Source organism: Carcharodon carcharias, chromosome 33 (genome assembly GCF_017639515.1).
Source record: "Carcharodon carcharias isolate sCarCar2 chromosome 33, sCarCar2.pri, whole genome shotgun sequence".
NCBI classification, from domain to species: Eukaryota; Metazoa; Chordata; class Chondrichthyes; order Lamniformes; family Lamnidae; genus Carcharodon; species Carcharodon carcharias.
In genome coordinates this window covers 8,776,906-8,795,124 of record NC_054499.1, presented here as the reverse complement: position 1 = coordinate 8,795,124, position 18,219 = coordinate 8,776,906, and the positions used below count along the sequence as shown (strand labels likewise).

At 49.8% G+C, this 18,219-nt stretch overlaps 1 protein-coding gene across 1 annotated transcript in view; it reads left to right on the top strand.

Annotated features, from left to right (window-relative positions):
• The first annotated feature begins 338 nt into the window (after positions 1–338).
• tnfsf12 (TNF superfamily member 12) overlaps positions 339–18,219 on the top strand; it is a 37,831-nt gene continuing 19,950 nt past the window's right edge. The window contains exon 1 of the mRNA XM_041178980.1: positions 339–610. Coding sequence (XP_041034914.1) covers positions 419–610 — 192 coding nt within the window. The 5' untranslated portion in view covers positions 339–418. The remainder of the gene's footprint in view (positions 611–18,219) is intronic.

Genomic DNA, 18,219 nt, shown 5'->3' with positions numbered 1-18,219 from the left:
TGACTTGTAAAGCTGCCTTGCGGACCTCCTGAGGATGTGGAAGGCCCTATAGAAATGCAAGTTCTTTCTTACTGTTTTCCAAAGGGGCCCTGGATCTCTCTGCCCCCACCCCATTCCAGGGGGAAAAAAACGAATTCTCCACAAAGCAGAGCTCAAATGGCAATCAGGCGGCCGGCTATTCGACAAGCTGAGCCATCATCAAACCCTCAAGCAGTGCCTCTTTAAATGTTTAGCCCTTTTTTTTAAAAAAAAAGTCAGTTTCCTGTTGGCAGGCTCTGCCTTCCTGGTGTCAGGAGCAGCTATAATCAGATCTTGTCATTGAGGTGGGGGGGGGGGTGGGGGAACAGATTTAAATGAAAAAAGTTCTGAGCAAAGCTTCTTTGCAAACTTTCTTTCCCCCCAAAAAAAAAGGCTGCCGATGGGGCAGGTGGGCGGAATGACCGGGACGAGAAGGCTGAGGTGGAAAAGGCGACTGGGTTTCCTGGTGTTGCTGACAGCCCTCGCGATCTCCTTGGCCACTTTCAGCCTGGCTGTGGCAGCTCTGTCCTGGGTCGAGTGTCGCAGTCTCTCGCGGTCGCTCCAGGCTTGGCAGAACAACGTTGAGCAGCAAGTAAGGAGGGCATCGGTGGTCCCCCCACCCACCCCACCAACCCTCCCCCTCGGACAGGGGTGGATGGGGAGAGGGGTGGGGGTGGTGGTGGTGGTGGTTGGTTGGTGGGTGAAAACGAGATGGGTTCAGACCTGGCAGAACAAGAATCATTTTATTGAAACGCGTGCATGTAGGTGATGACACCAGTTTGCAGAGACTCTGCAGAGAGCGGTCTTTAAGCGCGTTGGTTTGCAGTGCAAGGATGTGTCGTGGAATAATTTCAGAGGGGAAAGTTTGTGAAACTTTTGCGGCGTTTTGTTGGGGGTTGGGGGGGGGTGGTGGTGGTGGGGGGTGTGGGTGGGGTGGTGGCTGTTTTTCATGTGTCCATATCAAGGTCAACTGCCTTTGGATTTCCTCCCCTTTCTGTTCGTTGTCCCCTGGTCTGTTAGTGACATTTCCCTGACTGTGTGCATGTTTCTGTTACTGCTTCCCAGGACTCGCTGCCAATCTTGCCTGACTCTTGTGTGTGTGTGTGTGTGTGTGTGTGTCTCTCTCTCTCTCTGTCTGGCTCTTCCTCTTTTGCCTCAGAGTCAGAAGGTTGCGGGTTCAGGCTCCCCTGAACCGCCAGGGACTTGAGCACAAATTCTAGGGTGGCACTCCTTCCATCGAGAGGGTGAGGGTTAGGGAGGGGGGGGAGGGGGGGTGGTGGGGTGGGGTGGGGTCCCACGTCTGCCGCATCTCAGGTGGACGCAAGAGATGCCTCTTCGGAGAAGAGGGTCGTGCCTTCTCCCCAGTGCCCTTGGGCTGATGGACCGACACCCGAGGGTGGACTGCCCGATCACTCTAGCGCTGCTGTTGCACGCCATTTGGCAGCTGTTTTGTGTGTGTGTGTGTGTGTGTGTGTGTGTTTGTGTGTGTGTGTTACCTTGCACCGCAGCAAGGAGGCTGCAGAAGCTGCTTTGGGACAGCCCGAGGTTGTGGAAGGCGCTGTGGGAAAGGCAGGAACAAACTGCAAGATCCTGCAGGTGCCGGAAATGCTTAGCGTCTGTGGCGAGACTGGGTGCAAAGCTGCCTTTTGGGGGTGGGGGGGGTGGGGTTTGGGGGGGGTGCAGGGCAGGGGGAGCGAGCTAGCTGAGGTTTGGCGCTGTGATGCTATCACCAAATGGCCCGAGTGGATAGTGTTCCAGTGACACCACAACAACAACCCCCCCCCGCCTCAATTGCCCTCCCCCCACCCCCCCCCCCCCCCCCCCCCCCCCCAACAACACCACACACACCTCACCCCACCAGTGCACTGCGGGGAGTCTGGCACACCACACACTTGATTTACGAGCCCTGTCCAAGTTTCAGTTAAAGTGCGTCATCGCAGCGGGAAGATCCAGAGGTATCACCCTGGGGGCGCTGGCAGAGCAGCGCTGAGTTTGGGCAGGTTCTGCTGATGTATTTGCTGCTGCCTCAGCCTGGGCCTGGGATGGTTACAGCTGCACAGGCCAAGAGAGGATGGAGGGGTGGGTGTAATCCGTCAGTTCGAGGATTCAACTCCAGTGTATGGGCGCAAAAGGGAAAAAGCCCTCGGCCCTCCGGAAACCCTGCCGGAGGAACCGGGACCTGTTTCCGATTGGGATCGGCTGGCTTGCTTTTGGCCGGGCCTTCCACCTCCATGGTCATCCCAGTCACTCTCTCCCATTTTGAAATTCTCGCCCTCGTTTCCAAATGCCTCCGTTGGCTCTCGCCGCCGCCCCCCCCACCACCCCCCCCCACCCCCCCCCCGCCCCCCCCCACCCCCCCCCCCCCCCCCCCTCCCCAACCCCCGCAACCTCCTCCAAAGCCTCCACCGTCTCTGCACTCCTCCAGGCACGGCCTCAGCATTGTTGTAACTCGCTACTCCACCGCTGAGCGAAGGAGGCATCCGGATCCAGTCTTTCCTGAACATAGGTACGTTCGCGTAACCCGGAGAAAACAGGCACAGACTTATTTCCCCTCCCCCTCCCCCTCCCATCCCCCCCATCCGCACCCCCTCCCCAACACAGGTAGAAAATGGTTCTCATGTATACTTAAGAATAACGTCCTAATTTTTCTCCAATTAATAATAGATGCTCACACTGAGGGCCAGAGCACACACTTCAACGTAACAGGAATCCAACATCAACAAGCATATCCTGATTTTAATCGCTCCACTATTGGCGGCCGTGCCTTCAGCTGCCTGGGCCCCAAGCTGTGGAGCTCCCTCCCTAAACCTCTCCACCTCTCGTTCCTCCTTTAAGACGCTCCTTAAAACCTATCTCAGGTGACAATCTGGTCACCTTCCTCTAATATCCCCTCATGCAGCTCAATGTCAGATTTGTGTGTGATTAAAGCTCCTGCGAAGCGCTCTGGGCTGTTTTATCCTGTTTGAAAATAGCTATGTCAATATAAAGTTGGCTTTTTCAACACGGTCGGAATCGGCTCCCGAGACCCCAGAGTCAAATTCCGCCATTTCCACAGCTTCACCCCTGCCTTCCACTAACAATTGACTGGATCTGTGGATCCGGTGATCACGTTGGTTTGTGATCCCCCGGATCACAGTCAGGGGCTACCAGCAGGTTCTAAATCCCCAAGACACGCGCTGTTTGCGGGCACTGGTCGACCGGGGGGTCACTCGCAAGGACTGACCACCCGGGTCGCCTGACTGACCCTTGGTGAGGGCAGATGGTGGAGTCGGTAGCGGGGGGGTAGAGGGGTGGACGGTGGGCATTGGGCATGCGTGGGGTTGGGTATTAGCTGGAGAGCTCGGTGTTTGCAACTGTTGTAACCACAGGCGCTGCTGATAGGAACAACTTAAAAAAATTTTGGCCCTGCTTGCTGTTGGCAACCCATTCCTAAACTAACATCCACCTGATGACGCGGACTGTGGTGGGTGCGGGACAAACAGCAGAGCGAACCATCACTGGCTGGTGTCAAGATGCCAGACAGAGCAGTCGCACGTGCACACAATGTGCAAGGCAAGCGGCACACAGGCCTGTAGCTCCTTGCTGTGGCGTGGCAAACGCAGCGGTCAATATGCGCACAGCAAGATCCCACAGGGCGGCTATGCGACAATGATAGCAAAGGAGAACGAGGGATTAATCTTGGTTAAGACAGTGGGGAGAAATCCCCAACCCTTCTTCAAGATGGTAGCAGTGGACTCCGCCTGAGAGGGCAGACAAGGCCTCGCTTTAACGTCTCATCTGAAAGACAATGTCTCCAACAGTGCAGCGCTTCCTCGGCACTGCCCCGCCAACATTGCGGAGCCCTCTCAGTACTGACCCTCTGACAGGATGACATTCCCTCAGCACTGACCCTCCGACAGTGCAGCACTCCTGCAATACTGACCATCTGACAGTGCATCACTCCTTCAGCGCTGCCCTTCCAACATTGCGGCACCCCCTCAGTACTGACCCTTCAACTGTGCGGCTCTCCTTCAGTACTGATCCTCTGACAGTGCAGCACTCCCTCAATACTGACCCTCCGACACTGCAGCACTCCCGCAATACTGACCCTCTGACAGTGCAGCTCTCCTTCAGTACTGACCCTCTGACAGTGCAGCTCTCCTTCAGTACTGACCCTCTGACAGTGCAGCTCTCCTTCAGTACTGACCCTCTGACAGTGCAGCTCTCCTTCAGTACTGACCCTCTGACAGTGCAGCTCTCCTTCAGTACTGACCCTCTGACAGTGCAGCTCTCCTTCAGTACTGACCCTCTGACAGTGCAGCTCTCCTTCAGTACTGACCCTCTGACAGTGCAGCTCTCCTTCAGTACTGACCCTCTGACAGTGCAGCTCTCCTTCAGTACTGACCCTCTGACAGTGCAGCTCTCCTTCAGTACTGACCCTCTGACAGTGCAGCTCTCCTTCAGTACTGACCCTCTGACAGTGCAGCTCTCCTTCAGTACTGACCCTCTGACAGTGCAGCACTCCCTCAATACTGACCCTCTGACAGTGCAGCACTCCCTCAATACTGACCCTCCAACACTGCAGAATTCCCTCAGTACTGAGCCTCCGACACTGCAGCACTCGCTCAGTACTGACTCTTTGACAGCGCAGCACTCCTTCAGTACTGCACCGGGAGTGTCAGCCTGAATATTTAGGCCCAAGCCTGGCAAGCAGGACCCAAAACCACAACCTCCTGTCTCAGAGGCGAGAGAGATCTCCCTGAGCCACGACCGGCACTTCATGGGAGCATTAACCCAGCACAAAACCTGACGCTGAGCCAAAGGGGGAAATATTAGCTTAAGAGGTCAGTTTTGGAGAAGCAACGGGGCGAGATGGAGAGTTGACCAAGATCAGCACAAGGTCAGAGGTCAAGCCCAATGTGCCTGGATCAGCTGCTGCTGGCGTGAGCTTGCTTGAGCTGTCAGGGAAACCTGGAGACCAGCACTGGGGGGTGGGGTGGGAGGGGGAGGGGATTATGGCCGTTGGCAGCAAGCTAGTGAAAACACTGTGCCGTCCTGTGGAGAATCACTTCCTGTTGGTACCCTGTCTACAGTTTCTCCTCAGCTCTTGGTGCTCGAGCCAGTTCTTGACCCAGTTATCTTTGGCTGTTCTACAAAAAGGCAGCAAAGTCAGAGCAGTGTGTACCTGATCATGAAGCCACATTACAATCTCATGTTCAGCTGAAAAGCCACAGAGAAAGAGAGAGAGAGAGAGAGAGTGTGTGCCGAGCGGATAAGCCCAACTCTGGCCCCTCATCCCTCCGCGATTTCCATCACTCCGCCACTGGTGCCTGAACGTTCAGCTGCCTGAGTGAGTCCTAAGCTCTGAAATTCCTTCTCTAAACCTCTCTAACCCACCACCCCCCAACAGCCCCACCCGCCTCACCCCTTGCTCCCCTTCCCTCTCGCTCACTCTCTCCTTTATAAGTTCTCCTGTGCTCAATGTTTGGCTGTGACTGTGCCTTTGAACACAACGGGAGGTGTGTTTTACTCCTTCGCCCACCCAACTTTCCTCCTGGCTAGCCTTGGGACACTCTGTACTTGGCAAAGCTCCGTGCATCCATTAAAGGCTGTGTGTTCTTCCACGGAAACAGAGTCCTGTGCGCATTGAGGACCCCTCAGTCCCTGTGACCCCCCGAGACTGGCCAAGCAGCCTCTCCCCGACATCAGCATTTCCCCCCCTCCAACCCCCCACCCCACCCCCACTCGCTGCAAACGATGGACACTACGCGGAATGGCTTGTTCCCATGGCTCAGTGAACACAGCAACCCGGAACCCCCCCACCCCACCCGGCCTTCCGATAGAGTACTGAGCCAAGCAAGGTGGCAGGGCCTCAGGGCTTTGCTGAGTCAGTCGAGAAATGGCGACGGGTGGGTGATGGGATGGGGCCTCTGGAATAGGGAAGGGAAAAATTAGCCATGTTACGTGGCTCTAATTGTTATTCAGTGAAATTTGGAAAGGGCGTGGTTTTGGTGGTGGGGGAGGGGAGGGGGGTCATTGACCTTGATTGTGATTCTCCCACGGTTGAATAACACACACAGGAAAATTGGGCTAAGTCCCTGCTGCAAGTGGAGAGGTGCCCCAAACGTGAATCAGTGGAAAGTTAGAGTCCTGGAACCTTACAGCACAGAAGGAGGCCATTCATCCCACCATGTCTGTGCCAGCTTTTTGAGACTTTTTTTTATTCAGTCATAGGATTCGCTGGCTAGGCCAGCATTTATTGCCCATCCCTAATTGACTTTGAGAAAGTGGTGGTGAGCTGCCTTCTTGAACTGCTGCAGTCCATGTGGTGTAGGTACACCCACAGTCCTGTTAGGGAGGGAGTTCCAGGATTTTGACCCAGTGACAGTGAAGGAACGGCCTATATATTTTCAAGTCAGGATGGTGAGTGGCTTGGAGGGGAACTTGCAGGTGAGGATGTTCCCATGTGTCTGCTGCCCTTGTCCTTCTAGATGGCAGTGGCTCTGGGTTTGAAAGGTGCTGTCCAAGGAGCCTTGGTGAATTCCTGCAGTGCATCTTGTAGATGCTACTGTGTGTCGGTAGTGGAGAGAGTGAATGTTTGTGGATGTGCAGCCAATCAAGCGGGGCTGCTTTGTCCTGGATGGTGTCAAGCTTCTTGAGTGTTGTGGGAGCTGCACTCATCCAGGCAAGTGGGGCGTATTCCATCACACTCCTGACTTGTGCCTTGTAGATGGTGGACAGGCTTTGGGGAGTCAGGAGGTGGGTTACTCATCGCACGATTCCTAGCCTCTTGACTTGCTCTTGTAGCCACAGTATTAATATGGCTGGTCCAGTTCAGTTTCTGGTCAATGGTAACTCCCAGGATGTTGATAGTGAGTGATTCAGTGATAGTAATGCCATTGAACATCAAGGGGTGATGGTTGGATTCTCCCTTGTTGGAGATGGTCATTGCCTGACACTTGTGTGGCACAAATGTTATTTGCCACTTGTCAGCCCAAACCTGGATATTGTCCAAATCTTGCTGCATTTGGACATGAACTACTTCAATATCTGAGGAGTCACAAATGGTGCTGAACATTGTGCAATCATCAGAGAACATCCCCACTTCTGACCTTATTATGGAAGGAAGGTCATTGATGAAGCGGCTGAAGATGGTTGGGCCTAAGACACTACCCTGACAGCTACCCAATTAGTCCCACACCCCCTACCTTTTTGTATAACCCTGCTAGTTCTTCTCTCTCTTTCTAGAGACACCTGCTTACGTTTGTTTTCCATAGCTCGCTTTCCCAGGAACGGGCTGCTAGCCTGAAGCCAAAGGCTTGAGGGGCACCACTCCATATCAAGCATGGCTGACCAGGAGTCTTTCCCACTCTTACTGCCCACCATAGGTTTTATGGAAGGATTTGCAGGTTTATAATCAACCTGTTTGGCCACATTATGAACACACCTTCCCTGACCATCAAAACCTGAGGTTCTGGTTCTGCATCCTACGGTCCTAATTCATCCTCTTGAAACACATATCCAATTGTCTTTTTGACAGCTCCTATGGCATTGGATTCCACCACCCTTTCAGCTAGCCTGTTCTAAATCTTAACAACCCTCTGTGTGCCCACATGTCCATCCTCGGCCTGCTGCAAGGTTCCAGTGAAGTCCAACACAAACTGGAGGAACAGCACCTCATCTTCTGATTATGTACTTTACAGCCTTCTGGGCTTAACATTGAGTTCAATAACTTCAGGCCATAAATGCTCTCCCTCATCTTTACCCATTTTTAAATCCATTTTTTATACTTATAATTCTAATTAATTAATTTTATTTCGTTATCCATTTTTCTTTATTCTTTTTCTCCCCACAGGGCCACCTGTCACTGGTTTCTATGTTGTGCTTTCACAGAGCCTTGACCCTAGTTCTGCCATTAACACATTCTACCCTTTCCTTTATGCCACTATCAGCACCTTCTTTAGTCTTTACCACTACCATTAACACTCCCATTGTCTTGTGTCCATGACATCTTTGTCAATCTCTCCTTAACTCCCACCTATCCCTGACCTTCTATCATGCTCCATCTGCTCCACCCCCTCTTAAACAGTGTAGAATCCATCACATTTCTACTTCTCTTTAGCCCTGAGGAAGAGTCATACGGATTTGAAGCATTAACTCTGTTTCTCTCTCCATGGATGCCGCCAGACCCGCTGAGTTTTTCCCCAGCATTTTTTGTTTTTATCTCTGTGTGAAGAAATGCCTCATTTCCTTTATAGTTGGTTTACCAGTTACTTATATTTATGATTTCTGGTTACTGAACCTCTGATTACCGGCATTGGTGAGACTGCACCTCGAATACTGTGTGCAGTTTTGGTCTCCTTATTTAATGAAGGATGTGAATGCATTGGAGGCAATTAAAAGGAGGTTTACTAGATTAATACCCAGAATGAGTGGGTTGTCTTGTGAGGAAAGGTTGGACAGACTGGGCTTGTTTCCACTGGAGTTTAGAAGAGTGAGGCGTGATTTGATTGAAGTTTACAAGATCCTGAATGGCTTTGACAAGATGGATGTGGAAAGGATGTTTCCTCTTGTGAGTGAGTCCACAACTAGGGGGCACTGTTTTAAAATTAGGGGTCGCCCTTTTAGGACAGAGGTGAGGAGAATTTTTTTCTCTCAGAAGGTTATGCGACTTTGGAACGCTCGACTTCAGAAGGTGGTGGAAGCAGGGTCATTGAATATTTTTAAGGCAGAAGTAGATAGACTCTTGTTAGGCAAGGGAATCAAAGGCTATCGGGGCTAGATAGAAATGTGGAAATCGAAATACAAGATCAGCCATGATCTTATAGAATGACAGAGCGGGCTCGAGGGACCGAATGGTCTACTCCTGTTCCTATTTCTTATGTTCCTTTATGTTCTCCTGCCACAGCAACAGTTTCTCCCTACCTGCTCTATCAGAATCCCTCATGATTTTGAACGCCTCTGTTAAATCTCCCCTTAACCTTCGCTGCTCTAAGGAAAACTATCCCAGCTTCCCCAATCTCAGCCCACAACTCTCATCCCTGGTATCAGGGATTGATGCTGGGGCCTCAACTATTTATAATCTACTTCAATGATTTGGATGAAAGGATCCATGTATGGTAGCTAAATTTGCTGATGACACCAAGATAGGATGGAAAGTAAGTTGTCAAGAGAGGTAAAGAGTCTGCAAAGGGATATGAATAGATTAAGTGAGGGAGCAAAAATTTGGCAGAAGGAGTATAATGTGGAAAAATGTTAACTTGTCCACTTTGGCAGGAGGAATAGAAAAGCAGTATACTATTTAAATAGAGAGAGGCGGCAGAATTCTGTGGTGCAGAGGGATCTGGGTGTCCTGGTACATGAATCACAAAATGGTAGCATGCAGTTGGAGCAAGTGATTCGGAAGGCAAATGAAATGTTGGGGATTATTGCCAGGGGAATGGAATATATAATCAGGGAATTTTACTACAGCTGTACAAAGCCTTGGTGATCTGGAGTACTGTGCATAGTTTTGGACTCCTTATTTGAAAAAGGGTATGATTGCAAGGGAAGCAGTTCCTAGAAGGTTCATTAGACTCATTCCTGGGATGAAGGGGTTGCCTTACGAAGAAAGGTTGATCAGTTTGGGCCTATGCCCATTAGACTTTAGAAGAATGAGAGGTGATCTTATTGAAACATATAAGATCCTGGGGGGCCTTGATCAGTGGATACTGGGAGGACTTTCCACTTTTGAGGGAGATCAGAACTAGGGTGCCCAATTTAAGTGTAAGAGGTCTCCCTTTTCAGACGGAGACGAGGAGAAATGTTTTCTCAGAGGATAGCTAGCCTGTGGAATTCTCTTCCCTAGAAAGCAGTGGAGGCTGGGTCACTGGATATATTCAAGGCCAAGTTAGATTCTTGATGGACAAGGGAGTCAAGGGTAATGGGGGCGCAGACAAGAAAGGTGCAGTTGAGACCACAATCAGATCAGCCAGGATCTCACTGAATGGCAGAGCAGGCTACTTCTGCTCCTGCTCCTAAGATGCTATGTCACTGTCCCAGTAAACCACATCTTCTCTAAAATGTGCTGCCCAAAACGGAGCATAATTCTCTAACTGCGGACGAACTAGTGATTGGCGTAGGTTCAGCATGACTTTCTTGTTTTGTATTCAGTGACCTGATTGAGAAAGCCAGGCTGTGAGTAAGGTTGAACCAGTGACCGCAGGGTGATTTAGAAATACAAAAAGCTGACTGACCGACTTCCCCTCACAATTGACCCTTCAGTGTAAAGGCTGAGGAGCAGTTATGATGGGCCAAGTGGACACTCTGTGTTGTATGGGCTATGAATATAAGATAGTCACTAAAAATCCAATAGGGAATTCAGGAAAACCATTTTTTTCATTCATTCACGGGATGTGGGTATCGCTGGCTGGGCCCAGCATTTATTGCCCATCCCTAATTGCCCCTTGAGAAGGTGGTGGTGAGCCGCCATCTTGAACCGCTGCAGTCCATGTGGTGTAGGTACACCCACAGTGTTGTTAGGGAGGGAGTTCCAGTATTTTAACCCAGCGACAGTGAAGGAACGGCCGATATATTTCCAAGTCAGGATGGTGAGTGACTTGGAGGGGAACTTGCAGGTAGTGGTGTTCCCATCTATCTGCTGCCCTTGTCCTTTTAGATGGCAGTGGTTGTGGATTTGGAAGGTGCTGTCTAAGGAGCCTTGGTGAATTCCTGTAATGTATCTTGTAGATGATACACACACTGCTGCTACTGTGCGTCGGTGGTGGAGGGAATGAATATTTGTGGATGGGGTGCCAATCAAGCTGGCTGCTTTATCCTGGGTGGTGTCAAGCTTCTTAAGTATTGTGGGAGCTGCACTCATTCAAGAAAGTGGGGAATATTCCACCACACTCCTGACTTGTGCCTTGTCGATTATGACAGGCTTTGGGGAGTCAGGAGGTGAGTTACTCATCACAGGATTCTTAGCCTCTGACCTGCTCTTGTAGCCACAGTAATTTTATGGCTAGTCCAGTTCAGTTTCTGGTCAATGGTAACCCCCAGGATGTTGATAGTGGGGGATTCAGTGATGGTAATGCCATTGAACATCAAGGAGTGATGGTTGGATTCTCTCTTGTTGGAGATGGTCATTGCCTAGCACTTGTGTGGCATCAATGTTACTTGCCACTTGTCAGCCCAAGCCTGGATATTGTCCGGGTCTTGCTGCATTTGGACATGGACTGCTTCAATATCTGAGGAGTTGCGAATGGTGCTGAATATTGTGCAATCATCAGTGAACATCCTCACTTCTGACCTTATGATGGGAGGAAGGTCATTGATGAAGCAGCTGAAGGTGGTTGGGCCGAGGACACTACCCTGAGGAACTCCTGCAGTGATGTCCTGGAGCTGAGATGACTGACCTCCAACAACCACAACCATCTTCCTTTGTGCTAGGTATGACTCCAACTAGCGAAGAGTTTTCCCCCTGATTCCCATTGACTCCAGTTTTGCTAGGGCTCCTTGATGCCACACTCAGTCAAATGTGGCCTTGATGTCAAGGGCAGTCACTCTCACCTCACCTCGGGAGTTCAGCTCTTTTGTCCATGTTTGAACCAAGGCTGTAATGAGGTCAGGAGCTGAGTGGCCCTGGCAGAACCCAAACTGGACGTCAGTGAGCAGGCTTTTGCTAAGCAAGTGCCACTTGATAGCACTGCTGATGACCCCTTCCATTACTTTACTGATGATCGAGAGTAGACTGATGGGGCGGTAATTGGTTGAGTTGGATTTGTCCTGCTTTTTGTGTACAGTACATACCTGGGCAATTTTCCACATAGAAGGGTAGATGCCAGTGTTGTAGCTGTACTGGAACAGCTTGGCTAGGGGCACGGCAAGTTCTGGAGCACAAGTCTTCAGTACTATTGCTAGAATATTGTCAGGGCCAATAGCCTTTGCAGTATCCAGTGCCTTCAGCCATTCCTTGATATTACATGGAGTGAAGTGAATTGACTGAAGACTGGTATCTGTGATGCTGGGGACCTCCGGAGGAGGCTGAGATGGATCATCCACTTGGCACTTCTGCCTGAAGACTGTAGTAAATGCTTCAGCTTTACCTTTTGCACTGATGTGCTGGGCTGCTCCATCATTGAGGATGGGGATATTTGTGGAGCCTCCTCCTCCAGTGAGTTGTTTAATTGTCCACCACCATTCACGACTGGATGTGGCAGGACTGCAGAGGTTAGATCTGATCCGTTGGTTGTGGGATCACTTAGCTCTGTCTATCACTTGCTGCCTATGCAGTTTGGCATGCAAGTAGTCCTGTGTTGTAGCTTCACCAGGTTGACACCTCATTTTTGCGTATGCCTGGTGCTGCTCCTGGCATGTCCTCCTGCACTCTTCATTGAACCAGGGTTGATCCCCTGGCTGGATGGTAATGGTAGAGTGGGGGATATGCTGGGCCATGAGATTACAGATTGTGTGAAGTATAATTCTGCTGATATCCCACAGCGCCTCATGGATGCCCAGTTTTGGGTTGCTAGATCTGTTCGAAATCTATCCAATTTAGCATGGTGGTAGTGCCACACAACATGATGGAGGGTATCCTCAATGTGAAGGCAGGACCTCATCTCCGCAATGACTGCGGTGGTCACTCCTACCGATACTGTCATGGACAGATACATCTGCGGCAGGCAGGTTGGTGAGGATGAGGTCAAGTATGTTTTTCCCTCTTTTTGGTTCTCTCACCACCTGCCGCAGACCCAGTCTAGCAGCTACGTCATTTAGGATTCGGCCAGCTCAGTCAGTAGTGATGCCAATGAGCCACCCTTGGTGATGGACATTGAAGTCCCCCAACCAGAGTCCATTCTGCACCCTTGCCACCCTCAGTGCTTCCTCCAACTGGTGTTCAATATGGAGGAGCACTGATTCATCAGCTGAGGGAGGGCGGTACGTGGTAATCAGCAGGATGTTTGACCTGATGCCATGAGACTTCATGGAGTCTGGAGTTGATGTTGAGGACTCCCAGGGCAACTCCCTCCCAACTGTATACCACTGTGTCCCCACCTCTGCTGGGTCTGTCCTGCCTATGGGACAGGACATACCCAGGGATGGTGATGGTGGTGTCTGGGACATTATCTGTAAGATATGATTCTGGGAGGATGATTATGTCAGGCTGTTCCTTGACTAGTCTGTGAGACAGCTCTCCCAGTTTTGGCACTATACCCCCATACGTTAGTAAGGAGGACTTTGCAGGGTCGACAGAGCTGAGATTGCTGTTGTTGTTTCCGGTGCCTATGTCAATGCCGGGTGGTCCGTCCAAGATCATTCCTGTTTTGCAACTTTGTAGTGGTTTGATACAACTGAGTTGCTCCCTCAGCCATTTCAGAGGGAATTTAAGAGTCAACCACATTGCTGTGGGTCTGGAGTCAAATGAAAGGACATCGGATTTCCTTCCCTAAAGGACATTAATTAATATTTTACAGCAACTGACAATGATTTCATGGTCATCATTAGACTTTTAATTCCAGATCTTTTTATGGAATTCAAATTTCACCATCTGCCATGGTAGGATTCAAACCCTGGTCCCCAGGGCATCACCCTAGGTCTCTGGATTACTAGTCCTGTGACAACACCACTACACCATTATCTTCCCTAATTTTATAATCTCAACAGCATCTATCTAAACAAAGTGGGGGTGGGGGTGAAAGTATTTGAGTTCATTGTTGCGGGGAAGCCAGCGTAACTAAAGGAAACATGTTGTGAAATATTTTCTGGTACAGAGCTCCCACCAGAAGAGACAGCCAGAATGGAGAGAGAGAGGGGCAGAGAGGTTTTGGGAGGGAATTCCACAGCTTAGGGCCCAGGCAGTTAAAGGCTTGGCTGCCAATGGTGCAGCGATTAAAATCAGGGGGGATGCTGAAGAATCCAGAATATAGGGAGTGTAGAAAAGTTGGAGGTTTATAGGGGCTGGTAGAGATGAGGGCTGAGGTCCCTCAGATTTGAAGACAAGGATGAGAATTTTAAAATGGAGATGTTGCCCGACTGGGGGTGCCAGGGTAAGTCGGTGATATTGGCTGGAAAGAGACTCCGCAATCTGTTAAATGATAACATAGGAACATAGGAAATAGGAGAAGGAGTAGGCCATTCAGCCCCTCAAGCCTGCTCCGCCATTCAACTAGATCTTGGCTGATCTTCTATTTCAGTGCCATTTACCTGCACTATACCCATATTCCTTGATATCTTAAGCTTTCCTGTCCCACCGGCAGGACAGACCCAGCAGAGGTGGCGGCACAGTGGTATACAGTTGAGAGGGAGTTGCCCTGGGAGTCCTCAACATCGGCTCCGGACCCCATGACTTCTCATGGTATCAGGTCAAACATGGGCAAGGAAACCTGCTGATTACCACGTACTGCCCTCCCTCAGCTGATGAATCAGTTCTCCTCCATGTTGAACACCACTTAATATCTAGAAGCCTATCGAACTCTATATTGAACATACTCAATGACTGAGCCTCCACGGCCCTCTGGGGTAAAGAATTCCAAAGATTCACCACCCTCTGAGCTAAGAAATTCCTCCTCATCTCAGTCCTAAATGGCCTGCCCTTTATTCTGAGACTGGCCCCTGGTTCTGGAGCCTCCAGCCAGGGAGAAACACCCTGTCTACACACCCTTTGTGCCCTATAAGAATTTTACATGCATCAATGAGATCAACTCTCATTCTTCTAAACTCTAGAGAACATAGGCCCACTTTCCTCCATCTCTTCCCCCTAGGACAATCCCACCATCCCAGGAATCAGTGGTGAACCTCCATTGCATTCCCTCTATGACAAGTATATCCTTCCTTGGTTAAGGAGACCGAAACAGGAGCAGCAGAGAGGTGAGCCTTCTCCCCAGGATAGGAAATGCAGGTGATCTGTGTGACCTGGGACCAGCGTGTCTTGGGCTGGGAACAAAAACCTGGGGAGGGGAGAGTACAGGGAAATTGGGTGAATGTGTAATATGAGGTGAAAAGTTTATTCTAAAAGAGAATACCTTGAGTGCACATTACTGCCTCTGTATAACAATCTGTTAACCAGACAAGATTGCAAAAAGCGTAACTTGTGGGATTTAGCAGCTGGTTGATATTTGGTTGCCTTAACAACCATGACACCAAACAAGCATAAATAGTGCAGCAATGGTCTCCCATCGGATGTAGACACTAAAGGAGCAGTGTCATTTATTATGTCTAACAGGAAAACAGGCTAAACAATTCAAAACTCATATTTCATGTTTTGCAATTTTATGTCTTTGTTCCTTCTCTCACCTCTGACCTTCACCCCTTAGCCAGTCACAAACTTCCTGAAACAATCCTTCTACACTGGCATTAGTTGTGGCCAGTGCTCTTCTCAGATTTCCTCTTTAGTTCCGCATGGACCAGCCCAAGCTCCTTGAAAACAAAACAACTTGTATTTATGTAACGCCTTTAACATAATAACAGGTCCCAAGTTGTTTCAGCGAAACAAAGCTTGACGCCGAGTCACGAAAGGGAATAGTAGGACCAAAACCTTGATCAAAGAGGTTGGTTTTAAGAAGTATCTCAAAGGAGGAAAGAGAGGCGGAGAGATTGAGGGAGGGAATTCCAGAACTTAGGGCCCCAGGCAGCTGAAGGCACGGCCGCCAATGGTGGAGCAATGGGTGCTTAAGAGGCCAGAGCTGGAGCAGTGCAGAGACCATGGAGCGTTGTAGGGCTGGATGAGACAACAGTGACAGGGAAGGGGTGAGACTATGGAGGGTTTTGTAAAGGTGGATGAGGGGAGCCATTACAGGCCAGCGAGTGATGGGCGAACAGGATTTGGTACGTGCAGATACAGGCAACAGTGTCTTGGATGACCATAGGTTTATGGTCCATCCATATTCACCTGCCTCACCACCACAGGTTAAAAAGTCCCTTAAGCATCTCAGGCTGTCACCTGCCCCGTGGTCCATCAGGCCACCCGTTCTTACTTCTCTGCTGAGAGAACCTCAACACTCTGGGATTTTCTTTTATGGAAGGAGGGCATCGCTGGGAAGGCCAGCATTGGTTGCCCATCCCTACTTGCCCTGGAACTGAGCTGCTTGCTCAGACATTTCGATGGGTCAATTAGAGTCAACCACATTGCTCTGGTTCTGGAGTCACGTGTAGGCCAGACCAGGTGCAGACAGCAGATTTTCTTCCCCCAAACAGCTTTAGTGAACCAGATGGGTTTTTTAACAACAAATAATGATAGCTTCAGAGTTACCATTACTGAGACAGGCTCTCAATTCCAGATTTACTACGTGAAATTAAATTCCACCAGCTTCTATGGCGGGATTTGAACCTACGTTAGCAGAGCAGTCGGTCCGCAAGAGTATTAGTTCAGTGATATTACCACAAGGCCACGTGCTCCCTGACGGCTGAGGGTGTGAAACACATTTTTTCATATAATGTAGAGGGAGCTTTAGTCTGTCTCCAACCCCGTGCTGTCAGGGAGAAAGAGTGGGGAGAAAGATTGATGGATTTGTCTTCCTATCTCTGATTTCCCGCAAGGGTTGAAGATGACTGATACCACAGAATATCGCCATCTGTTTGTACACAGGGGACGAGATATTAATGGATTGAACGATAGTCGGATATCCTGACACAAAGCGCACATTCCCAGGGTGTCTGCAACTGTTTTCAGGCTCAAATAAGCAGCAGTTTCTTCATTTCCCGGGCAGAAAGGAGAGAAATAGATTTTTGCATTGCAAATATAAGCTGTCGTGTTTTACAGCAATAGGGAACCAGTCTGGCCTGGGTGGTTCGCAAAGATGTTCCACTACTGTGCCTGAAGCACTGGAATTATACCCCCCCCCCCCCCCCCCCCGTAAATCATTCCCCCCTCTCTCTCTCTCTCCCTCTACTTTAAGACGCTTCTTAAAGCCGATCTCTTTGACCAAGCTTTTGCTTATAAATCTCAAGCATCTCATTACATGGCTTTAGTCTCAGATTCAGTCTGACGATCGTTCCGGTGAATCCTGCTGGGACGTTTTGGTACGCTAAAGGCACGATGTAAAAGCAAGTTATGTCGGCTGAGTGTGCAAGAGCTGGTTTGTGAGTGTGTGTGTGTGTTTGTTCATTCATTATAACTGGGACAAATGATTTGTGACAGTGTCAGATACTGGGCGGATTTCCCAAGACTGCGGGTAAACAATTCTTCGGTGACACCAAAGCGTACCAGAGGGAGTTGGGGTTATTTTAACTGACTCCGCCCCAACCCTGGCAGGAGGCTGATAGGATGAGTTTCACCACCCCCTTTTTAAGCCCCACTCAGTTTTACATCGAGTTGACCTTAGAGCTCCTTTCAGTTATGCGTTTGAGTCCTAAATGCTGGACATTGCAACCCTCCCTCGCTACTACACTGGCAGTGGCAGTCTAGACTGTGACTCTTGAGCCAAGCTGACTAGACCACGGAAGAGTCCAGTGGAGACCAAAACTCTGAAATTGAAAATCAAGGAAGATGGATAATGCTCAGCAGGTCAAGCAGAACCTGTGGAAAGAAGAACAGAGTTAACTTTTCAGGTCATTGACTGGAAGATGTTAGAGATGAGACAATGTAGAAAGAGCTTTACTCTGTATCTAACCCCGTGCTGTACCTGTCCTGGGAGTGTTTGATGGGAGAGTGTAGAGGGAGCTTTACTCTGTATCTAACCCCATGCTGTACCTGTCCTGGGAGTGTTTGATGGGGACAGTGTAGAGGGAGCTTTACTCTGTATCTAACCCCGTGCTGTACCTGTCTTGGGAGTGTTTGATGGGGACAGTGTAGAGGGAGCTTTACTCTGTATCTAACCCCGTGCTGTACCTGCCCTGGGAGTGTTTGATGGGAACAGTGTAGAGGGAACTTTACTCTGTATCTAACCCCCTGTACCATAGTCAGTGTAGAGAGAGGAAGAGTGATCAGGAGTCTGGGAAAGGACTAAAGGTCTTTAATAGAGTGAGTGGACACTAGGAAGTGATAAATATTAAGAGGAATGAGGTTATGAGATTACAGGGCAAAAGCAGGTTGTAATGAGACAAGTAAAGAATCAAAATGAGTCCTCAGGTGGTGTATCTGGTCACATCTGGACTAATGCTCCTGGGACATGGTTTTGGAATCTCACCATGGCAGCTGGGAGAATTTAAATTTACCCCTGTGGTTAGATAAATCTGGGCTAAAAAGTTGGCCTCAGTAATGGTGACCATTGAATCTACCAGAATGCTGTAATAACCCACCTAGTT